General features: G+C 42.9%; 1 protein-coding gene across 1 annotated transcript in view; it reads left to right on the forward strand.

Annotated features, from left to right (window-relative positions):
- The window catches only part of LOC115478745 (kinesin-like protein klp-3), a 94,979-nt gene that overhangs the window by 4,401 nt on the left and 64,472 nt on the right, over window positions 1-26,106 (forward strand). Inside the window, exons 2-7 of the mRNA XM_030216315.1 lie at window positions 2,962-3,073; window positions 7,744-8,074; window positions 15,348-15,482; window positions 15,576-15,638; window positions 19,570-19,692; window positions 22,612-22,725. Of these exons, the coding sequence (XP_030072175.1) occupies window positions 7,862-8,074; window positions 15,348-15,482; window positions 15,576-15,638; window positions 19,570-19,692; window positions 22,612-22,725 (648 nt within the window). The 5' untranslated portion in view covers window positions 2,962-3,073; window positions 7,744-7,861. The remainder of the gene's footprint in view (window positions 1-2,961; window positions 3,074-7,743; window positions 8,075-15,347; window positions 15,483-15,575; window positions 15,639-19,569; window positions 19,693-22,611; window positions 22,726-26,106) is intronic.

The following is a 26,106-nucleotide window of genomic DNA, read 5'->3' on the forward strand; positions in this document are numbered from 1 at the left end:
ATCTCTAGCATTGAGCAGACGCAAATCTAATGTATGCACTAAAAATGCTAGCGTGCCATTATAAAAGGACCCCTGAATGATTTTCCAAAATAGTGGCTTGGCTACCAGAGCAGGTAGAAGAGGCAGTAGACAGTTTAGTTCACGAATGTTTTCAATCAAGAAGATTCAGCATTCTAGGATGAAGAAACCCAGAGTCCTCGGGGTGTGATAAAGACGGTACAATAACTCTTTATATTAAAATTTTATATGAGCATTTCTCTTGCATAACACAGTGATGCTTCCAATTGAGATGTTTGATATCCATTTAATTACCGTGAGCTTCATGTTTGGCAGGAATACATGTTCCACTGTAGGTTGGCTGGTAACCAAAACAACCTTCTGCAGAGCAACAGTTAACATCCAATACAAGCTTATACATTCCCAATGAAGAAAAATAAAATTCAAATGGGGAATTAACAGGATACTGCTGTAAGGGATGACAGATTTGTAGTAAAAATAAATAAATAGATAAGTAACTAGAAGAAGAAGAACTTTACAGTGTTCCACTCCAATAAAAAGCCCCAAGATACCAATATTTCAAAAATGGTTGAAAGAAACTGGGCACTCATTAAAGTCAGCCTAGTGTCAATCTTGTAGGGAGATTAAAGGGATCATTTTCTCTATGAGAACATAAACCAGATCATTGGGTTTCTTTTAAAACTCGAGGTACCTACCACTTTGCTTATCAAAAGGGCTCTTTTACTAAAGTACAGTAAAAATTTGCAGTTATTGCAAGGCACATGCCTACATTACTATGCAGTTACTACAAAGCCTCTGGGTAACTGCTGGGGGCATTCCCAGCATTGCCAATATAGTTGCCAATATAGCCCCAATTTGACCATTCACTTGTATATTAGATTGTAAGCTCTTTGAGCAGGGACTGTCCCTCTATGTAAATTGTACAGCGCTGCTTAACTCTAGTAGCGCTTTAGAAATGTTAAGTAGTAGTAGTAGTAGTTACCACAGAGAAAAACCTTTACTACCTCTTAAGTGCATTAGCAGAGAGCATGAATGCAGTTATCCCTCTATTGAGGCGGCGGTTAACTGCTACCACTGCAGATAACACAGATCATTTAACACAGTAAATCACCATATGCTGACTAAAAGTTGCAGTCTATGCCTATTCTCCACCCATTTCATGCTGCATTCCATGCCATGCACTTACAGGATAATTTCATAACTGGACACCTAGTCTAAAATGGCAATAATGCACCTATTTTAAGCCTACTTTTTCATTTCTTTCTTTCTTTCTTTCTTTCTTTCTTTCTTTCTTTCCTTCTTTCCTTCCTTCTTTTTTCTTTTTTTAATAAAATACTTGCAGAAGTGGCCAAAACGCACCTTTATTTAAGGCATGATCACTTAGATCAGCCCTATAACTGGTGTAAATGACTGTGCCTACATTAGTCTTGGTACCACGAGACTAGGGTGAAAGGTCGTGTCAGCCATATTGGATGCAGCCATGACCATGGACAGGAACAAGTGGGCATCTTGCTCCCAGTCTCTATTTTCTGCTTTCCTCTGTCTGTCTGTCTGTCTGTCTGTCTTTGTCTGTTTCCACAATATTCTGTCTATTTACCCTTTCTTTTCCCTCTTTTTGCCTTCATTCCTACCCACCTCTCCACATTCATTTCTGACACTGATCCTTCAGTTTCAGCTTTCTTCCATTTTCTGCTTCTTTGTTCCCTCAAATATCACTCCTCCTTCTCACCGTTCCAGTCTTGATCTCCCTTTGCTGCATCTACCTACAGCTTTTCACCTCCTTCACCCCAGCCCTCATTCCCCATTTCTCTCTTCTCCAGCTTCTTATTACCTAACCTTTCACTAACTCCCCCCTCTGTCAATCTCATCATCCCTACCCTTTATTCAGTATATCCCCCTCTCTTCCTTTTTCCCACTCTGGCATCTTCCTCTCTCTTCCTCATGAACCATGTCCAATATCTCCCCTTCCCTGTCCTGCACCCCATATCCAGCACTTTCCTTTCTCTTCCCTACCACACATAATCCAGTATTTCCCCTTCTCTTTCTTTTCCTTACCTACTAGCATCCCTATGTCCTACATCTCCCTTTCTTTTCCCTTCTCCCTTTGTCCAGCTTCTTCCCCCCCCCCTCCCCCCACCTTCCCCTGTTCTTGACCCTCCCCTCATCTGTCTGGTCCTGTAAAAGCAATTAAAGACTGTCAATGTGGAGCCTCTGAGCACCTACACACCTGCTTCTTCCAATGCAAACTTTCTGTTTTATAGAGGAAAGAATGTGGCAGGCTATGAGCACACACATGTGTTGTGCTCAAAGGCCCCACATTGTCTTTTAGTGCTACAGTTCTGCCTCAACCAGGATTTCTAATGCTCCCTCCCAGCAATGCCACCATTCCTCTTGCTCAGAAGCAAAGTGAGGCAGCCACTGCAGTGGCATTTTGGGGGCATTTGCTCCCTCCCCTAAAAAGTTGCCACTTAAAGCAGCTTCCTCACTCTGCCAGAGCCATCCCTGAATGGTCCACTGCCACGCTACAACTGCCCTCAAAATTGTGCCATCCTGGGCAGATTCTTAGTCTACCTAGTGCTAGAGCTGACTAAGAGTTAAAGACAATAATACAGAAGACACAACAAAAGAGAGATGTAACTGCCATTTGATGAAGTTTAGCAATTGTATTCAGCAGGTCAGCCCCCTTTGGATGGATAGATTTTTAGCACAAAAGTTAATTTTGTACAAAGGAAGTGCTAGAAGCATAGAGAACAGATCAGTATATAGCATTATCTGTTGAGTCTGAGTGAAAAACAACCCCCCCCCCCCACACACACACACACACTCTTCATTTTATATATGAATGCCTGTCAAATCTTAGTTCAATGAATAATTTTCATGCTGTTGAGTGTTCTCCCTGGAAATGTGTTTACAGCAAACATTTTTTTTTTCATGCTTTTACAGATGAATGTTTCCATTCTGCAGAAGAGACACTGAACCGTTCATCGTTGGAACTTCTTTTTCTGATATGAACCAGAAGAGTAATTCAGGTGATCCAGCATAGCCATTATGGAAGGTAGGAGGGAAACAAGGGGAAATGTCAGCTCCTAAAACCTAATGAATTTAAGGGAAAGGGAAGGGAAATGGGACTTGATATACTGCCTTTCTGAGGTTTTTGCAATTACATTCAAAGTGGGTTACATATATTCAGGTACTTATTTTGTACCAGGGGCAACGGAGGGTTAAGTGACTTGCCCAGAGTCACAAGGAGCTGCAGTGGGACTTGATTCAGTTCCTCAGGATCAAAAGCCACTGTACTAACCACTAGGCTACTCCTCCACGCCAGGTAATCCTAATATTTTGTCTTCAGTGTTTCAATCACCAGTACAGTCTGCGTGTGCAGAGCACTGCCGTTTTTAAATTGTGAATTGCAGAGAAAAGGGGAAATTAATTCACATGGAACAGCAACTCAGAAACAACAAATTCTGACAAATCAGATACAAATGGTTTTTTTTAATGTTAATATTGTTTTAAATTACAAACCCAAGCTAAAAACACTTGCAGAGATTAGCCTTTTACAAATCAACAAAAACCAAACTTAGGGGACCTTTTACCAAGCTGTGGTAAAAGGACCCTGCGCTAATGACAGCACGTGTTTTTGCCATGCGCCAAGGCCCTTTTTACCGCAGAGGGTAAAAAGGCCGAAAAAAGAAATGATCAACTTCACTAATAAGAATAGCTGTTAAACAGCACAATGTCCGCCAGTGAAGACCAAAACATGTGACTTCTCAAAAAATGGTGAAAATGTCTCATAACTACTACTACTACTACTATTTGACATTTCTAAAGCGCTACTAGGGTTACGCAGCGCTGTACAATATAACATAGAAGGACAGTCCCTGCTCGAAGAGCTTACAATCTAATGGACAAATGTACAGACAATCAAGTAGTGGCAGTCAAATTGGGGCAGTCTAAGGTTAGGTAACATTGAAGAGGTGGGCTTTGAGCAAGGATTTGAAGATGGGTAGGGAGGGGGCTTGGCGTAGGGCCACAGGAAGTTGATTCCACGCACAGGGTGAGGCGAGGCAGAATGGGCGGAGCCTGGAGTTGGCGGTGGTGGAGAAGGGTGCTGAGAGGAGGGATTTGTCCTGTGAGCGGAGGTTTTGGGCGGGAACGTAAGGGGAGATGAGGGTGGAGAGGTAATGAGGGGCTGCAGACTGATTGCATTTGTAGGTGAGAAGGAGAAGCTTGAACTGAATGCGGTATCTGATTGGAAGCCAGTGAAGCGACCTGAGGAGGGGGGTAATATGAGTGTATCAGTTCAGGCGGAATATAAGACGAGAAGCAGAGTTCTGCTCTGAAGGCAGTGGGAAGTTAACCCTCCAGCATTTGGATTATGGCAATGTGGTTCCCTGAAGAAGCGGAGCGAAACGGGACCGTTGGGACTGCATGACAGTTTTTCTGGAAGCAAGCAAGTACCACCCTTCATTTGAACTGGACGGCAGGCTAAGATAAGTGATTTGAGTTCTTGCTGTCAGTCTGGGTGTTCAAAAGCGAAGAATTTAATTACATACATATTTTTATACACTTTTTTTGCATATTTAATAAACAAAAAAAGTATCGAAGGTTTTTTTTTAATATCTATGATTACTTTTTGCGCTGTGTGCATCTGAAAAGTGAGAGTGTTGCCACAGGAGTGTATGAGACATTTTCCCCATTTTTTGAGAAGTCACATGTTTTGGTCTTAGGTGGCGGACATTGCAAAAAAAGAAATGGCCATGCAGTAGGTTCACAGTTGCCCAGTCAGGGTTTTCAATGGGGATATCCTGAAAACCTTGACTGGCTGAGTGTGCCCTGAGAGGACTGGGTTGAAAAACTTTGCTTTAGAACAATACAAAACAGCAATAAACAATAAAACAAGCATCATACATTACAGCATGTAAGTGAAACACTTCTAATTATTATTTTTTAACATTTCCTATTTCTGACTCATTTGACATTGTATTTTCAAAAACATTTTGGGGTCCTTTCATCAAGCTGTGTTAAGCACTAATGCGTGCTTACCACAGCAAAAAAAGGATTTACTGTGGGGCATGTTCAGGCGTCCTGTGGTAATTTTTGTATGTGCGTTCACCACCCACGCTCTAAAAAATAACATTTATTTTTTAGCACTGGGATGGGTCTAGGGGCAGAGAGGGGGCATGTTGTGTGCTAATTGGTTAGCACAGCCACATTGCTGCGTGCTAACCAATTAGCATGTGAGCCCTTACAGCCTACATAATGGGTGGCGGTAGGGGCTCATCAACTAATGGCCACGTACTATTGGGAAAATTAGTGTGTTGCCATTAATGGGGACAAAAGAAAAATCAGCCATTTTACCCCAGCAGTAAAAACGGCCTTAGAGCATGGCCACTCTTTACAGCAGTTTGGCAAAAGAGCCCCTTGGTTTTCTGTGACTATCAACTAAAGCTCACTCCTCTTCTTGGGCATTTTTGGTATGTCCCGTTCTTCCTATACTCAGCCGAAATTCTGAGGGGTCCTTTTACTATGGTGCGCCCAAAAATGGGCTGCGCTAGTGTAGGCGCGTGTTTTGGGTGCGCGCACATCCATTTTTCAGTGCCCCTGTAAAAAAGGCCTTTTTAAAATTTTTCCCCAAAATGGACGTGCAGCAAAATAAAAATTGGCCTGTGTCCATTTTGGGCCTGAGACCTTAACACCAGCCATTGACGTAGCGGTAAGGTCTCACGTGTTAACCGTGCAGCAATCGTCTACGCACGTAGAAGGACCATTACCGCCTGGCTGCCACGTGCCAGAAAAAAAATTATTTTCCGGCACACGCATCAAAAATGAAATTATCGCAAGGGCCACATGGTAGCCAGGCGGTAACTCCAAATTGACGTGCGTTGGGCATGCGTAAGCGCCTACGCGGCTTAGTAAAAGGGCCCTGAAAGCCAAACTTTGGCACAAATGACACACACAGGGCTCAATATACTGAAAGTTCTCCTATTGGTTTCACATTTGGTCACAGTAAGAATGGAGTCTCCGTGAAGTTCATAAGGTTGCCGATGTACATCTCTATTGATATTAAAGAAGTTGAATTAACTGGATTTAGCTTAATCATGCTGTGTTCTCTGTCAGTATGATGAGCAGTAAATTAACTGTGGTAAAAAGTGGCCTTAGCGCCAGGAGCGTAGCCAGACTTCGGTAGCAGGGGGGTCCAGAGCACGAGGTGAGGGGGCACATTTTAGCCCCCCTCACCATTGCCAAACCCCCCCCCCCCGCTGCTGCTGCCGCCGCCACCACCAACAACTTTGACCTCCCCCCCCGCCGATGACCCTCTCGACCCCCCTCTTGCCGCCAATGCTCCCCTGCCGCCGCCGTCACCTACCTTTGCTGGCGGAGGACCCCAATCCCCGCCAGCAGAGGTCCTCTTCTTCCCGCTCAAGGCTTCGTTCTGTTTCTGACATCCTGCATGTGTACATGCAGGACGTCAGACTCACAGAAACTGAACAAAGCCTTGCGCGGGAAGAAGAGGACCTCGGCTGGCGGGGATTGGGGTCCCCCGCCAGCAAAGGTAGCCCACAGCGACGGCGGCGGTGGGAGGGGGGTTGAGATGGTCATTGGCAGGGGGGTCCAGGGCCAAATCTACGGGGGGGGGCCGAGGCCCCTGTGGCCCCACGTAGCTATACCACTGCTTAGCGCATCCTTATGTGGGTCATTCCCACACACTAAGGCCATTTTTTCCATATAGGTAAAATGGCCTCTTTTTCTATTTTTTTTGAATTAATGTCACACACTAATTTTCCTATTAGCACGTGGCCCATTAGCACATGAGCCCCTACTGCCACCTAATTTGTAGGCGGTAAGGATTCACGCGCTAATCACATGCTAATCAGTTGGCGCACAGCAGTGTAACTGCGCCAACCAATTAGTGCCAGATTCTATATAGTGTGCCTAGAGATCCACACCAAAATTCAGGTGTATTCTATAAAAACGCGTGTAACTTAATTGGCTTAACAAGTTAATCAGCATTGATTACAGCACTTAACAAGCAATAATGAGCACTAATTGGCAATAATTAGAACTTACACATACAACGCGCTAAGCATATTCTGTAATGAACTGCTCCTAAATTCTAATGCACACAGTTAAAAAAGGGGCGTGGTCATGTGTATTTTGTGGACGTTCCAAAATTTACGCACGTAGTTATAGAATATGGCCCAGTGCGCGTAAATCTACTTGCAGGGATCTATGCCATGTTTTCATTGGTGTAAATGGAGGTGCATAGTTTTAGGCACTGGGATATCAACTAAGCATATTCTATATATCGCACCTAAATCTAGGTGCCGCTTATACAATACGCATAGGCAGAAATGTTTACCCTGCAGATTTTATAGGCGCTTTATATAGAATTTGGTCCTTAGCGCAGAACATGCCTACTGTCTGCCCCCAGACCTGCCCCAGCACTAAAAAACAAAATAGTTTTGAGCGCGTGGGAAGCATGAGCCAACCACAAAATTTCCGCAGGATGCCTGAGTGCGTCCTGCGGTAAGGCCTTTTTGCTGTGGTAAATACACATTAGTGCCTACCGCAGCTTAGTTAAAGGAGCCCCTAATAAAGCTCATATAAATATATAAAATGTGTAAATCTTTCTTAGGAGGAGATATACACATTAATGAAAGTCAAATGACAAGACTGTACTTTAATATCAAAAGTTTGTTATAATAATACGTCTTTCTTTTGCAGATCTAGTTTAATGTTTGTCAAGTTTCCCCCAGCTTTACTGAATACATTTTACACGTGGAGACAGATGTTCACTTAGGAATGTGGAAGCTGGCATTTTCACTCTGTTGAAATTTTAAACATGGGAAGTGGAGCATCAAAAAAACAGTTGCATGAAACACCTAAAGGCACACCAGAAATTAGAAACTCCAGCACAGGTCCTTCCTCGGCCGTTTTTGATGAGACATCCAGTGGAAGAGAGATGGGCCTGTCTAAAGCAGAGGAAGATGAAATACAGGAAGAAATTGAGCGAATGGCACAACGGTTTAACAAAACTGGAGAGGCCATTAATGATGTGAGTTTTCTGATGCACTGTGCTTCGTTTTACTTTAAGTATTTGTCTTGTAATAGGGTACTTGGGGCCATAGGAGCCAACTTTTCAAAATTATTGGGGGTGCTAAACCCAGTGGAAATAACCCTTCTCTGGACACATAGAAGGAATTTTCTCAATATTGGGGGTGCTCAAGCACCCACAGCACCCACAGAGTCGGCTCCTATGCTTGGGGCGGAAAGTGTCAAAATGCACCTATTGCATGCCTGTTATATAAAGGCACCATCAGAACATTTTCATTAGGTTGTCTTAATTAATTAATTAATCAATCTATTTATTTATTTATTGCTTGATAGACCGCCTTAACTGTCAAGCAGAGCAAAGCAGTTTATATTACTTATAATAATCATGACTTGTCTTATAAATGATATGATCTCTGGGTTATGATGGCCCGTGAAAATATCTATTAAAAATATTACAACTAATGAGAGTGTGGAGTGGCCTAATGGTTAAGTGCAGTGGGTTGTGGACTTGGGGAACTGGATTCGATTCCCACTGCTGCCTCATGGTTGGCAGTGGGTTGAGATCCTGGGGAACCAGGTTCAATTACCTCTGCAGGTCAGTGTGACCCTGGGCAAGTCACTTAACCCTCTGTTGCCCCAGGTATAACAGTAGTACAATGTACTACTTAGATTGTGAGCCCGCTAGGGACAGACCCAGTACCTGTAAAATGAAACTGTATATAAATACTGAAATGAATGAATGAAATGAAGTGTTTCTGACAGATCTCTCATATTTTGTGACTTTTATAATTAATGACTGCACACTTCTACATAGCATATTCCTCAGGTATAAAATGGGACCAGCCTATAGGGACAAATACTAATTGGACACAGAGCTTGCGGTGAGAGTATCATTTCAAACTGCAGGTTTGGACTTGGAAACTAAGTCATTTATTTTCAGCACCCAGAGCATTGGGGATTAAAGATATAGCTCATATTAAAACTGTAGTTATTTCCCTGAGCACTACACAGAAAATGTATCTCTGCAAACTGCCTTGACTGTGCAGAGAATCTAGATACAGTGCTGCATTCTCCATTTCAGTTCCTGAGATTTCCAAAGTAGGTCACGTTTTGAATTGTTATGGCTAAAGGCCTGTCTGTTTAAATTTCAGAATAATTGAAAATGGTAGGGTAGCCAGAGGTGGGCTCAAGTGGACAGGGGACCACCCACTTTGGCTTCAGTCCCACCCATCAGTGGCACACCCTTGCAGTAACTGATGGAGATCCCCAAAATGAAGATTGCCTCTGAAGGCATTCAGAACTCCTGCTGCCAAATTCAGCAGTAGGCAACATCATTCCTAAGCTGCTGATGCTACAGTCCCATGCATGGGCACATGTGTAACAACTAAGCATGTGCAGAGTGTCTGCAGACTTTTAACTTTATATGCTGACTGGACCAACGAACATCAGACCTTTATTTTTACAAGTTAAACCTAGTCAGGTGGTTGTTTATTCAAAGCTGAGGTTATGGTCCTCATTTTAAAAGCATTCCCATGTGTAAATGGCAGCACTGAAATGTCTAGAAAGGACAAGGCATATAAATGCCATTTCAGAACAAGGACCATTCATGTGTGCAGACACTAACTATGTACAGATGTGAAAGGGATGTGGGTAGGGCAAGGAGAGGGAGTGTCCTGGTCAGGCCTACAATATAGATATGGATTCCTTATGATGTAGATTCCCCATTTCAAATAGGGAATCCATATCTCTACTGAAAAAGGTAGAGTTCAGTATTTACAGATGACCCAAGGCAATACAAGTGCCTGCTGTAAGGGGCAGCAGTAAATCTCAATATTTGGACCCTTTTCAATAACCCTTTCCCAATGCCCACTCCCCTACGATCACCCCTCCTCCTAACATCCGATCCCTTCCCCCCATTGGCTACAGTCACCCTAATGCAGCAACCCCCTAGTTCACAATTCCTCCCAATGCCAGCCCCTTCTGTGGCAACCCTTCCCTATGTGTGGGCAACCACCCTTCACATGTCTCCCCCCCCCCCCCCCCCCCCGAGGATCTAAGCTCACAAGATGCAGCCCCAGCAGACCCGCCCCGCTCCTCAATCCACTCCCTAGGCTTACTACTTCACTGGGACCTAGTGGGGCAGGATCAATGTCCACTTGCTCCCGCCTTGACAATCTGGTCTTTCAAAATGGCCATTGAAACTTCTAGTGTTAGAACCGCCCTCTCCATGTTCTATCTAAAATCTGCCTGTATATGTCACAATAAAATATATATTTGAACGTTGTCACATTGACAAGATCATAAATTCAAAATGGGGTCAAAACAATGTCCACTATCAATATCTATACCCACATTCCACTTCAAACTAATAACGTATCATTTGAGAGTATCTTATTTTATGCAAAGATTCAATCAAAGAGGTCATTGCTTGGCCATTTTAATGGAAGAACAGAAGAGATGCGACTGGTACATTATCATACTGAAAACTGAAATGAAGGGGACAATTCTCTTGAGACAGCCAGCTTGATGAAACATGAATTCATGTTGGGTTCCTGTTTGGAGTGATGAATAATATTTCAAATGAAAAAGAAGGATCAATGAAGAATATTATAGCCTGCTTTTTTCTGAGGAGAAAACTTTGAAAGGCTACAAGACTATGATGATCCTAAAATAAATAAATAAAAAAATGCTGTCAAATACTGCTTTATTAGTTTGAAGTAGAATGTGGGTATAGATATTGATAGTGGACAATGTTATATATGTCACATTACAATATCAATAGGTAACCGTGTTCCATATACATTCATGCTTTTTGTTGGATGGTACCCAACTTGTGATCTACACTAAATAGAAACCACATTCCATAGTGCTCAGTCATCTGGCAGGTACAGAGAGAGGTCAGATGCCATCTGCGTAATAGATTTGTATGAACTTCCAGTACAGGAGTTCACATTATGAGTCACCTGGCTATTAAGAGATTTGTTTACCAAATAATTGTATTGAGACATTTCAGCAAACCACAGTTTTAATCCTAAGAGATAGTTGTATTGAAATGAAATGCAGGCATTAGCTTCATTATGAGAACTTCAGGTCGTTAAGGTTGTTTTATTTAAAATTGCATCTAGGAAGCTCTTATTTGACAGTAAAATATAATCTGAGGAATTGTTTAAAAGAAGAGTGAATGTTGCAAGTTATATACAATATCTGAATAGTTCAAGTAAGAATTAGCAATACATGCATTGTATTAATATTTTTATGTTTAGAAACAAAGATACTTAGAAGCATAGAAAATGACGGCAGATAAAGACCCATAGGCCTATCCAATGTGCCCATCCATACCATTCCCTCTATGCTTCTCTCCCTTAGAGATTCTATCCTATCCACCATCTCTTCCTCATCCTTAGAGATCCTACGGCAGATAAAGACCCATAGGTCTATCCAATGTGCCCATCCATACCATCCACTATTTGTTCCTCTCCCTTAGAGATTCTATCCCATCCACCATCTCTTCCTCATCATTAGAGATCCAACATGTTTTCCCCATGCTTTCTTGAATTCAGATACAGTCTTGGTCTCCACCACCTCCACTGGGAGACCATTCCACACATCCACCACCCTTTCTGAAAGACATGAGTAGGGCATAGAAATCACGGATCTCATCACATAGGCCATAACTATACACAGCCCCTATATAAAAGATCATATTAATCTAGTAGCATAGTAAATGACAGCATTGTCATTGGATGGTGAGGCAGTATGTAAGAACTGGAAATAAATAAATGGCAGATAAAGATCAGTCTGTCCATCTAGTCTGTCTCTTCCAGCCACCAACGGTAGTAGCTTTAGTGCTTGTAGAATATTGCTCCTTTTCCAAGTCCATTTATGTTCTCTTCCTTTTTAGATCTCTAGTATCCTGGGCAAATTTTTAAATTCTCAACTCCCAGGCCCTCTGCATGTTTCCATGTTTTACTGCAAAGTTTGAAATAATCTAATCAGCTACAAAATATGGTGAGGCTATTGCCTAGACATTTGATCATCACTACTGATCCGCTGGGTACGATTCAGCTAGCATTGGGCCAGTTGGTTTTGTAAATTGTAACCTGCTGGCTTCAACTGGTGACACCATAGTCTGTGGTGTGGCTAGAATATGCTTCCACTATTTGTCATTGTGTATTCCTATCACCTCTCCTCCTGTCTCTATTCTTGAAGGAGTGAAGGGTGAGTTTTATGCAATACCACAATTTCCTAACCCTGTTCCTACCACTGCCCTCTGTATCTGCCCCAAGTATGCCTGAATTCTTTCACAGTACTAGTTTCCATCACCTCTGCTGGTAGGTTATTTGAGGGATCTACTATCTTCTCCAAAAAGAAGCATTTGATGTATTTTCACTGGGTCTTCCTCCCTCTAACTTCATGATGTTTAACTATACACTTGCAAAGGAATTTCAGAAAAAACACGTCTCCTATCTGCAGCACAGGACGCATTAATATGAATTGCTTATGCCTTTTCTGTGTTTCCCTAAACAAAACAAAAAAAAACATCTGGAAATATAGAGATTCTCAAATTATAAAATAACTTCTGGCAATTCTGAAAATACATTAAAAAAACATTCCCAATCTTCTACTAATGCAAATTGAATTAATAAAGTAGCTGGTGTTATAGTCCCAGTTAATGGTGTTATTAACATTGCTGTGATATCTCCAGCTTCAATGTCTAAGTTATCTGCTCCTGGCAATGAAGACTGTGGATCTTATCTTGTAGGTAAATAGTATATTTTAGTAAATGGTGAATATTTATCCACTGAAATTGGAAGTATTTCAGTCAGACATTTCTGAAACATTTCTCTTGGAGAAATCATTGAAGCACAAGGAAAATTCAGCAATCTAAGATTTCTACTTTTTATGACAGCCAGATTTTCTATTTTAAATCTTAATAAGGATAACTCTTTAACCATTGTAGAATGTAATTGTTTATATGAAGATGAGTCTTTTTCCAGAATCTCTAATATAGTAGAGGCCTGTTGCAATTCCAGCACCGTGGATTGAACACCCTGCGTTTGCTGGGCCAAACAGTTCAACTGTGGAATAAAGATGCATGACCTTTCATAATATATCCAAGGTAACCTCAGCAAGTCTGGATTGAAATACTAAAGGAACATTCAAATTCCCAAGTGGTGTATCTGTCACAGTATCTATTTTAAACAAAGTGGAAGAGGGTACCTGAAGGGTTACTTTTCCTGGCCCTAGGCCATCTGCCCCTCCTCCAATATTGCTCTTCAAATCCCCCAGGAGTTCCTGAACTCCAGCCATATCACTAATGATAAATTCTATTCTCACGGTCACCCCTTTGACCTGAGCTGTTTGGTTAGAGGGACCCACCAGAACCAACGAGCTCTGCACATGGGGCTATGGAGGAAGTTATTGGGAATTTGAGCTCAAGGTCACGTCTTGCCCCAGGAAGTTATTGGGGTCTCCCACACTCTGAGTGGCTTCAAGCAGGGTGCCCATAGGACCCAATACTAGTGCCTTGGCTCTGGCCAAATGATGATCCATCGGACATCTTACAGAAGGCAGTTTTGGCTGAGCAGGATGAGCTGACTTTCTTCCCTTTCATTTGCCCATAATGAAGAAGCAAAAAAAAGTAACAAGGTAAATACTAAGCCAAACAGGATGCAGACGCCATCTTGGTATGCCTCCTTAAAGTGCCTATTTTGATTGGATAACATATTAATGATAATAATGACATGGGTCTGTTTTTCCAGTCTCTTGTTCAATAGCTGCTGTGTAATGTACTTATATTCAGTAACCCTAGAAGTAATAGCATTGGTGTTCCCTGAAATCTCTGGGTCTGATATTCAAGGCAAGCAATGCCTTTGCCAGTAGGTTGTGATTGGATAATTCACCAGCTGTAAAGCTTGTTTTTGCACAGGGAGAAGGCCTTTTATAAAACAAGCTAGCATGCACTTTTATATGTGTCATGTGTAGGCATTCCCAGGGACATAATTTGGGTGGAGCATGGTGGATTTGTGATGTACATATTACTACTACTACTACTATTTAGCATTTCTATAGCGCTACAAGGCATACGCAGCGCTGCACAAACATAGAAGAAAGACAGTCCCTGCTCAAAGAGCTTACAATCTAATAGACAAAAAATAAATAAAGTAAGCAAATCAAATCAATTAATGTGAACGGGAAGGAAGAGAGGAGGGTAGGTGGAGGCGAGTGGTTACAAGTGGTTACGAGTCAAAAGCAATGTTAAAGAGGTGGGCCTTCAGTCTAGATTTAAAGGTGGCCAAGGATGGGGCAAGACGTAGGGGCTCAGGAAGTTTATTCCAGGCGTAGGGTGCAGCGAGACAGAAGGCGCGAAGTCTGGAGTTGGCAGTAGTGGAGAAGGGAACAGATAAGAAGGATTTATCCATGGAGCGGAGTGCACGGGAAGGGGTGTAGGGAAGGACGAGTGTGGAGAGATACTGGGGAGCAGCAGAGTGAGTACATTTATAGGTTAGTAGAAGAAGTTTGAACAGGATGCGAAAACGGATAGGGAGCCAGTGAAGGGTCTTGAGGAGAGGGGTAGTATGAGTAAAGCGACCCTGGCGGAAGATGAGGATGATATGTACTTTAGAAACTATGAGGTCAATATTATGCTGTCAGTGGTGAGTGTTTTGCTCATCGCCGACGGCGTTATTTCCGGATATTCAAATCCAGGACCTGTGCAAGCTTTGAATTTGAATGTCTGGTTATTTTTAAGTTGGCTAACACATAGCCACTTACGTTTATATTCATCATTTAAGCAGCCATGGATTACCTCATAAAAATAGGACGGACATTTATGCGGTCCCATTTAGATGCTAGCCCTTGCCGTTTAAATACCAAACTGTGATTAAAAAGTGGCCTTAGCGAGTGCTTACTGGGCCATTCCCACGCACTAAGGCCATTTTTACCACATGAGTAAACTGGCAGATTTTTCAGTTTTTTGAATTGATGGACATATGCTAATTTTCCCATTAGCACGTGGCCATTAGCACATGATCCCCAACTGCCACCTATTTTGTAGACAGTAAGGGCTCACACACTAACCACATGCTAATCAATTAGCACTTGGCAATGTAGCTGCGCTAACCTATTAGTACAGAACATACCTACTGTCTGCCCCCAGCTCCGCCCCTAGCGCTAAAAAATATATTTTTTAGCATGAGGATAGCATGCGCACATGCAACAGGACATGCTCGGGCATCCCATGTTAATCCCTTTTTTTGCTGTTTGTCTGAAAGGATTTTGTAGCTGGGAGTAGCACTGCGCAGGCAGATGAGGTCTCCCTGGCATTTGAGAGCTTCCTTCACAAGAATGGCACCTTATATACCTGCTTCACTCAGAATGGCACCCGACTTTATTTTGATGAAGAAAAGGTAAGAAAATCCATGGAGTGATGTCCAGTAAGACTGCTATGTATTTCATGCTATAGGTTTACTCATTACCTAATGTGTTTTTATTGTATTTAGGGTTTGATACCGTTCCCTCAGGAGCTTTACGGCCAAGGAAGATTCATTGATATGCAGAACTGGGTATGGTATTCCCAAGTGCATATTTCCAGTGTTTATATAAACATAGGATAAAGCAGTATAATAATAATAATAATAATTTAAGAGAGATCTATTTGCTTCACATATTGATTATCTCTGCCACTGTGCTGGAACAAGACAGACGTATTAAGGGCTTCTTACTGTTTATTCTCCTCTTTCTACATCACAATAACTCAGCCAGTTCTCAGCTGAGAGTCATTAATTGTATATAATGTATTTCATTTATTGAATTTAATTAAATATATATATATTCTACCTTTATAATCGCCAGAATGTCCAAAGTGTATCACAGAATTAAACACGTGGAGTGGCATTGTAGAAAGGATATGCAAATCAAACATGTATGTGCTGGTATTTCAGAACTTGCATATTTATGTGGGGGCACATACACATATATGTCAGCCATTTTAGAAACATACACCTCTATGTTTTCTGACACTGTCACAAGCCCACTATTCTTGGTTGGTATCACTTTTGGGGGGGGGGGGTGTTGGGGGAGAACAAGACACACTGAGGTATTAAGGGGGTGACCTCTCTTAATCCCTCCAGTGAAGCACTACTACTACTACTACTATTTAGCATTTCTATAGTGCTACAAGGCGTACGCAGCGCTGCACAAACATAGAAAAAAGACAGTCCCTGCTCAAAGAGCTTACAATCTAATAGGCGAGAGCTATTTTATAACAACATCTGAGAGCCCAGATTATGTTATAGAATACTAGAGTAACCCTGCATTGGTGGGCCTTATATTTAGGCAGTAGCAGTTATACCAGCTATAGACCTGATGTACCAGTAACTGTGGGTGGACAAATGCAGCAAGGACGCACTTAACAGTATTCTGTAAGGTATGTTTATAACTGGAAGCCCCGCATATGCTCCGCCCACATATATGCCCTCTTATATTTGCACTCCATTACACTTACTTGTGCCCTTATAGAATAGCACTTAGGGCACTTATAAACATATGTGTTCCTTTTCTCTACAATTATGCATGCAAAGGGGTATGTAACTGTGAGCACCTACTTATAGAATTGCCCTTCACATGTTGAAATGTTAATATGTAATTTCAATTAACCATAGAATATTGACATGTCTAACTAAAGCCCTTGGAGTTACGAAGAAAAGCCACTGGTCATTAGGGGAAAATTCTATATATGGTGCTGAATGTTAGGTGCTACTTCTGTGCTGAAATTTCAGAGCAAAAAAGTATTCTAATGGATGGATTGTGCTGAAATGGGGCAAAAACAGCAGATCTGTGCAAAAGATCTATGCATCTGTTTATAGAATAGCATGTAAGTGTTTCCATGTAGATCTGCAAAGGGGGAGTGGCCATGGGAAGGGCATGGGCAGACCAGGAGCTTTCTCTTAAAATGTGCACAGTGTTTACAGACTTTGGGAATCTGTGCCCAATTTGTGCATTGAGATTTACAAAGAAACAAACAGAAGAACAAACTGCCTTGCAAACAGCGTCTAACATAGTGAAGGTGACAAAAGGACTGTAGACTAGATGATGTCCAGAATATCAAAAGTTTGTTGAAGTACTGTAAGATTCGACACGAATCGTGTTTCGGCCACATAGGCCTGCCTCAGGAGTTCTCTGTAAGATGCACCTAAAATCGTAGCTTAGCAAATGAACATCAATCATAGCACACCTTGTACTGATGGACATAGCCGTCGAAAGGGGGGGCAGGGGGGACAAAATTCCCTGGGCCCGGGCCTTCAAGGGGGGCCCGGCACCGCAGTCCCACCCACCCTCTGTCGTCGACCGTCTGCCCCCTGCTTTGAAATTGCAGTCTCACCTCTGTGAAAGCAGCGCTGCAGACAGCAGAACGCCTCCTTTTGGCCTTCCTTCCCTCCCTGTGTCCCGCCCTTGTCTGACATAACTTCCGCGAGAGCGGGACACAAGGAGGGCCGAAGGGAGGCGTTCTGCTGCCTGCAACACTGCTTTCACGGAGGTGAGACTGTGATTTCAATGCAGGGGGCCCAGCCCGGTGGCGGATGGAGGGGGGAGCGGCGGCGACCTCGGGGGGGGTGGAGGGGGGACCAGTGGCTGCGGCGATCTCAGGGGGGGAGGGGTGGTGACCTTGGGGGATGGAGGGGTGGAGCGGCGGCGGCGACCTCGGGGGGCGGGGCGGCGGGCCCGGCCCAGTCTCTCGGCGGCCCTGCTGATAGATAAAATAGTTGCAGCAGATTGCATTCTCATATCATTAGAATTTTTGGTACATCTTACAGAAGACTCCCGAGGCAGGCCTTTGTGGCTGAAACATGATTCATGTCGAGTCTTAGAGTACTTCAATAAACTTTTGATATCCTGGACATCAACTAATCTATAGTCCTTTTGTCACGCACTCGGATTTACACCTGATTTCAGTTGGTGTAACTCCTAGTACCCGAAGTTGAATGTGAATCCCGGTGCTACATGCTATTCTATAAAGGGTGATCATCCCAGAACGCCTGTTATAGAATACTATTCAGAACCGATTTTTAGGGTTGAATTTTGAGCACCATTTATGGAATTTTCTCCTATATCCACAGTACACACAGGGCTGTGCCTAGGGTCTCCGGCGCCCCCCTGCAGTTGGCGCCTCCAGCGCCCCCCCGTTGGCACCACGCCGCCGCCGCCCCCCCCCCCGAAAACGATCGCTACACTGCCCGCCCTCTTCTCCCCAGATCCTTTTCCTTTTTTTTTGTTTAAATTTACCTCTGTCCGGCGGCAGCGTAGCATCAGTGAGAAGGAGGCGCCGCTCCCCCGCCCCGACGTGTCTACTAGTCTTCTTCCCTTCGCTAAGTGTCCCGCCTTCTTATGACGTCATTTCTGACATCAGAAGAAGGCGGAACACAGCGAAGGGAAGACTAGTAGACACGTCGGGGCGGGGGAGCGCTGCCTCCTTCTCACTGACGCTACGCCGCCGGACAGAGGTAAATTTAAACAAAAAAAAAGGAAAAGGATCTGGGGAGAAGAGGGCGAGGTAAGCATGGTGCGGCGGGGGGCCCCCCAGAGGATGGCGCCCTCCTGCCATGCTTACCTCGCTTACCGTGTTGGCACGGCCCTGAGTACACACCAGTCACAGTGCAATCGTATGTCCTGGTTTTTTAATTGCATTAAAGAAAGCTGTGTACTGAGCAGAACCTTGAACCGTTACTGGGTCCCTGAGAAATATGCACCTACCTGTGACATCCTGAGATCAATGATTGATGACTTCAAGGGCTATATTTACTAAGCATGTTTCCAGTAGGCCCCCAAAAGTGGAAAAAATTTTACTGAAGCAAGATGGACTAGATTCAGTAAATTGTGCTGTAAAATCGGCACGGAGAAAATTATGCATTGAGCGTTATTTTATAAAGGTCATCTGCACCTACGTGCCTAATCTGCACCTAAATTAAGTTACCTATATTTATATCTGCTGAAGGCAAGTGTAAATGCTGGCACCTAAGTTAGGCATAGAACAGGCATATTCTATAAGAATGCGAATAATTCATAGGAACACCCCCTGAACATAGCCCCACCAAAAAAAATATGCATCCTAGGATTTACGCACGGATCGTTACAGAATTGATCTGCATGTAAATCCCAGTTAAGTCCAACTAATGCCAATAATTGGTCATTAGCAGCCAATTAGCGCTGATTGGCTCATTAATCAATTAAATTGTACACCCATATCGGCAATGTGTGCTGATTTGCACGCACAACTTTAGTCACCATAGAGTCTGGAGGGCTATGCTTAAAAGTTGCCTGGGTTTTAAAAAAATAGAATACATTGTGATCCTGCTAATTAATGAAGGCTGGTGTAAAATAAAATCTAAAACTAAGCCACCTGTGAAAGACTGGTGTAAATTTTAGAACTGTGAACTTTGTGAATTTATACAGTTGTAAATGTTACTTAGGTTTTGTCATTTTACCTCTTTCAACCAGTTTTCCAGCAGCTCAGACAGCATGGAGAATGCTCTGGTTCCTGATCCCAGCTATATGGGTAATGAGCGCACTAGTGGATTCTATCTACCTGGAAAAGGGATGGTCACAACATATATTTTTGAAGTAAGATTGTTTATTATACAATTTCTAATGCAAGTAAAGCTGCATACCCTGGCGATACACAAAAAGAGAGCAGATCCAAATCCAATATATAAAACGATGCCTTTATTTTAAAATACTTAATACTTAATTTGTCAAAGGCTTTTAACACAGTCCCAACTTAACAAAGATAATATATCAACAGAATAGAGGACCGTTCTTTCACCGTGAAAGTATATATAAGGAGAGATGGGGGGAAAAGTCTCATTTATCACCGGGTACCTTTGTTGAAAAACCCTTTGGTGATTGATATAATCATCGACAAAAAAGTTCATGCATATTTATTGAGAATATCCTGAAAACCTGACTGGCAAGGGGTACTCCAGGCCTGGACTTGGGAAACATTGCACTATACCACGCTCACTCTTATGGAATAGTACATATGGTGCTTGCACATGTAAGTTGCACTTTTAGCTACATTTACGTGCATAATTGCACGTATGCAGCTATAAAATTGCCTTTAGTATGAAAAGATGAATTGCATCAATAGATGAAGTGGGATGGACACAGACACATATTGGTTACAATAGAGAGGTAATCAGATCCGCAGCTCACATCAGTAAGGCAAAAAAGATCTGACACAATGGTAATATGTTATTTAACAAACTTGCACATAATCCAATGCAAATATTTGGAGGAAAAGACCTTAGAACAGAACAAAGCAATGAATAAGGGCCCGTTTTATGAAGCCGTGGCAAAAGGGGGGGCCTGCGCTGGCGTTAGTGCATGTTTTTAACTCGTGCCGTGCCCCCTTTTACTGCAGCAGGTAAAAGGCAGGTCTTTCTTTTTTTGAGGAAATGGCCGTGTGGCAAGTGAAGCAATTGCCGTGCGGCTATTTCAGGGGGAGCACTTCCCACCACCCATTGAGATGGCAGTAAGGGCTCCCGCGCTAACCCAGTGGTAACCGGGCAGCGCGCAGCACTGCCCAATTACCGCCGAGTACACACCAGCGCTACAAAAATAAGAATATTTTTGTAGCATGTAGTGCCGGATATAATTCGTGCTGGGGTGGGAACTACCACCAGGCTGCTTAGGTATCCCAGCGAAACTTCCCTTTTAGTGAGCGATAAGCCAGCATCGCGTTTACCGCTGCTTGTTAAAAGGGGCCTTAAATGTCTGTTCACTTCAGGTTCAATTTCTATCACAGGTCAGAACAATCTCCAACAATTTTTAATATGAATAATAGTGCTCTAGAAATGATTTCACTAAATGTGCTGTCATTTTCATCAAAAACTCAACTGCTGACCACAAAAGTATGAACAAATATGTGGCAACATTGAAAAACACTTATCTTTTGCCCGTCATGACTTGATTCACTAACTCAATGGCTTCTTCAAGGGTTCAATATGCCATCTGCAAAGAATCTTTCATGTAAGTGAGTCAGCTCTTCATTTTTATACAAGAAAGCTGCAGTCAGCCTTGGGCATGAAAGATTTCTTTGCAGATGGCATATTGAACCCCTGAAGAAGCCTTTGAGTTGGTGAATCAAGTCTTGTTGGGCAAAGTAGGAATGGCCTAGTGGTTAGAGCACTGGTCTTGCAATCCAGAGGTGGCCAGTTCAAACCCCACTGCTGCTCCTTGTGATCTTGGGCAAGTCACTTAACCCTCCATTGCCTCAGGTACAAACTTAGATTGTGAGCCCTCCTGGGACAGAGAAATATCCAGAGTACCTGAATCAGGGGCGTAGCTACGTGGGGCCACGGAGGCCTGGGCCCCCTTAGATTTGGTCCTGGACCCCCCTACTGACGACCCTCTCGACCCCCCTCCCGCCGCCAACCCTCCCCCACTGTTGCCGTGGGCTACCTTTGCTGGCGGGGGACCCCAACCACCGCCAGCCGAGGTCCTCTTGCTTCCTAGAGAAGGCCTCTTTCTGTTTCTGATGTCCTGCACGTTGTACGTGTAGGACGTCAGACTCACAGAAACAGAACAAAGCCTTGCAGATCAAGGCTTCGTTCTGTTTCAGTGAGTCTGACATCCTGCATGTACAACATGCAGGACATCAGAAACAGAATGAAGCCTTGCGCGGGAAGCAAGAGGACCTCAGCTGGCGGGGATTGCTGTCCCTCGCCAGCAAACGTAGGCGGCGGCGGGGGACGGTTGGCAGCGGGAGGGGATCGAGAGGGTCGTCGGCAGGGGGGTGCAAAGTTGGCGGTGGCGGCGGGAGGGGGGTCAGCAGTGGGGGGGGGGGGGTCAGCGGCACCAGGGGGGAGCTAAAATGTGCCCCCTCACCTGGGCTCTGGACCCCCTCCCGCCGAAGTCTGGCTATGCCCCTGACCTGAATGTAACTCACTTTGAGCTACTACTGAAAAAGGTGTGAGCAAAATCTAAATAAATAAAAGTAAGTGTTTTTTTAATGTTGCCCCATATTTATTCATACTTTTGTAGTCAGCAGTTGAGTTTTTGATAAAAATGATTTGCACAATACATTTAGTGAAACCATTTATTGCGCACTATTAGTCATATTAAAAATTGTTGGGGGGGGGGGGGGGGTTCTGACCAGTGATAGAAATTGAACCTGAAGTGAACAGACATTTATCCAGGGAGTCTTTTACTAAAGCTTAGCTTGAGTTATCTGCAGCAGGGCCCATAGGAATAAAATGGGCCCTGCTACAGATAACTTGAGCTAAGCTTTAGTAAAAGACCCCCTTACTGCTTTGTTCTGTTCTAAGGTTTCTGAGGTCTTCCCCTCCAAATTTTTGCATTGGATTATGTGCAAGTTTGATTGATAACATATTAGTAATGCATCAGCTCGTTTTTGTTTTATTCTTGTGGGCACAGACAGCACAGGTGGAGGGGTTAGTGTTAAGGCACCAATATTTTAGCAGTATGAATAGGAAATGCTCTAATATTAATCACCTTACCCTTTTCCCATTGTGGTGACAGGAGAGGACAAATGTCTGCAAATACTTTGATAGCCACTCTGGTGCCTGGCTTATTTTGCCACTGCAGTGGGAAATGAATTTGGATTTTGTCAAATACCGCGTGCAACAAGTTAAGGTAAGGAAACAAACAAACAAACAAACAAACAAACAGACAAATAGTGTTTACTCAGAGAAAAGTATTGATGCAGTTAAGCCAAATTAATGAATAGAAATAAAAGAAAGCAAAAAGTTAAAAAGGAAAATAAGATGATACCTTTTGTATAAGACTAACTTACGGCATTTTGTGACTATCTTTCTAAGGCCTAACAGGTCAGGAAAATATCAAATCAAATCAGTTCTTTCATAGTGCTAAAATCCCCTTTTCAGGGTTCAGTGCAGTTTACGTAATGGATGAGACCAAGGAAAAACTGTTAAAGTGTGTACATATATCAAAGGAACTTAATCGGGAAATCAGGCAGATAGTATGAGGAGATAGCCTTCATACTGGTTTGTTATGAAGCAGTCTTTGGGAAGAGGAAGGATTTTAGTCTCTTCCGGAAGCTGAGGTAGCTATTATCTGTTCTGATGACCATAGGTAGAGAGAGTTCCATGTTTTCACTCCAAATACAGGGAATAGAGAGCCAAAGATCTTCTAAAACTGGAGTGTTTTATGAAGGTGTCGCTAGCATCATTTGTTGGACTGGGTGAGGCATAGTGAAGCAGCTCTCATTAGTAGTTCTGATGTACAACCCTGTAAGATTTTATAGATTAGACGGGCAGCTTTAAACCTTATTCTTTCTTATATGGGAAGCCAGTGAAGTTTGATAAGATAGGATGAAACATTAGAATATCTATCAATCTGAATATTAGTCTGGCAGCTCTGTTCTGTATGAGCTTCAATTTTTTTTCTTATATTGACAATACCAAGAAATAGGACATTACAATAATCCAGGTGTGGTAAGATTAGTAGTTGAACTAACAATACAAAGGTTTTTTTGGTCGAAGAAGGATCTGATATGAGTAAAAGATGACAATATCAGAAATAGATAAGTGAGCCATGAAAGTAAGGGGAGTGTGAAACAGACAGATGGATGGGTGATGGGAAGGTGATGAAGCAGTATAATTTTATGGTTTATAATATGATAGGAAACCCAGATCTTTGTTAAGTCCTCTCTTGTTGGTGTTCAAGCATTTCATCATCTTAACCTCAAAGGTCTTGTGCTCCTGGATTGTTTTAAACTTTCCTCTTAGAATTCTAACTGTAAGGTTATTGGTTCAATTCTCTGGTCACAAAAAATGTTCACCCACACCTTAGTTTGCTTTGAGGTGTCTGATGTGGTGCCTACGTGAGTTGATTCTTGTCTTTAGTACATGGCCCGTCTCACTAATATTGCATGCTTCATTACATTGTCTTCATTGAAAAATGTATACTACATTTGAGGAAGAGCATGAGTAGGATTTTTTAATGTGAGTAACTATGTGGTCCTGTGGTGGCACAATTTGCAACTTGGTGTTATTCCAGGAACTTGTGCCATTCTCTTCTTTTTGAGTTTCTGTTGAGGGCTTGCTTTTCACCAGTGGTGTAACCAGACACCCAATTTTGGGTGGGCCTGAGTCCAACATGGATCAGCATGAGAACCCTGCTTCCTGCCCTGCATGACCTGGCATCTTTCACCCCCCCCCCCCCCCCCCCCGGGTCTTTTACTAAAGGTTAACTCGAGTTTTCTGCAGCAGGGCTCATAGGAATAATTCTTTAATTCTTTACCAGAAGCAAGCATCAATTCATGCACATTGCTGTGCTGGCCCCAGAGTTCAACTCATATACGTTGCTGTGCTGGCCCCAGAGCTTGACATCTGTCACAACTTCCTGTTTCCGCATAGGTAGGACCACATCAGAGAGAAGGCTCTGGTTCTCCTCGTTGCTGGCATAGAGCTAAAGTGTTTAAAAAGTACATGGGGTAGGGGTCCTTTGAGAGTGTTTGTGCCTTTTCGTGCTGCCTCCAGAGTCTCTAATCACGGTCAGCACTACTTACACAATACAATTCCTCTCAATCGATATCTTAAGAGAACCAGACAACTGGTAGCACTATTTTAGACTGTAACCAAGACAAAAAGAGACCAAGGAAGCGCTTACTGGGGTTAACACAGGTTTATTTAATTATCCAGAGATTAGGATAAAAAAATAAGAAAATATTCAAGTATAGTCTAGTATAGAAAAGAGGAGAAAAAACATGAAAGGACAATGGAAATGATCAGGTCAGGCTCTTCATCCCCTGGCATGGGGCAGAGTGCACTAGACACTGACCAACTTCTTATCTGGCAAAGACATAATATATAGAACGTTCTTTCCCTTACAGTACAAAAGAGCAAGAGAGAGGGGAGGGCTTCCCTCACCTCCTCAATTAGTATCCCACAGTCAGTCAGGATCTCCCGTCAATAAAGAAATACATAGCATCTGTTTTGAGGAAAACATTTGGTCTGTTTGTCCATCTTTACAGCTTTTCTCACACAAGGATATATTTCTCAGAACCTATGATCTTTTATCTTAGTATTTCCCCTTATTCTAAAAGAGGAGACAAAAGTTTACTGCTTCCAGTTGCTATAGAGGTGTTAGGTTTCTCTTGTCAATAGAACTATTGCTTTTGACTCCAGGGACCAGGGAGATAGTGTTTGAATTGTTCTAGGCAGAGAAGGAAATAAAGTGTTACCTGATTCATGGTTGTAAAAGGGTAATTCTGTCCTGGATAGTAGCCTTACTTCCAAGCCTGGCCATATTCAAAGGGAGAGATTCTCCCCCTTCTGCAATAATATTTTCTTATCCAGTCCTTACTACAGGATTTCTATCTCTCTCTCCTCTGTCAGCCCTGCCCCCTACACCTGGAACTTCCTTTGATCTGCATCCTAAAAGTCTCTCAAATGCTAAATAAACACACTCATGTGAACAGCAAATGGATTGTCTTTCACTTGCTTGGTCAGAGAAAGGTGGGGGAAAGAGTTGTGGGTACTTGCTCCACCTGGCCTGCTTAATATCATTGTAATTTACAGAAAAATGAGAAATTTCCACTTCTCATCGTCTGTACATTAATTCTTAGATATTAGATACTTAGCAGAACTGAAACTGCTTGGTTCAGGCCTTCATAAGTACAATGTACACCTCCACCAACAAGAGATGCCAGATAACCTCCAGAGGAGGGGAGGAAGAGGTGCCAGGAGTCTTCAGCTAGCAGGGCTTAGGGTTCCCCACCTGCCACATCACAGGTACACCACTGCTATGCCACTGCTTTTCAGTCATTTTTGCTTCAGATTTTATGAATAATAAGTGACTGTAGGTCTTTTATGATTTTTCTTACTTTTCCAGCTCTGGATTGAATGATTTTACAAGAAGAACTCTCTCTCTCTCTCTCTCCTTTTTTTTTGTACTGCAGTAGGTTTTCCCTAGGTGTTTTAAGTGAAGAGGCAGTCTTCCTGGAGATGATTATGGGATTGTAGCCTTTCTTTCCATTATGTCCCAAGGATC

This window comes from Microcaecilia unicolor, chromosome 10, assembly GCF_901765095.1.
Source record: "Microcaecilia unicolor chromosome 10, aMicUni1.1, whole genome shotgun sequence".
Taxonomy (NCBI): Eukaryota; Metazoa; Chordata; class Amphibia; order Gymnophiona; family Siphonopidae; genus Microcaecilia; species Microcaecilia unicolor.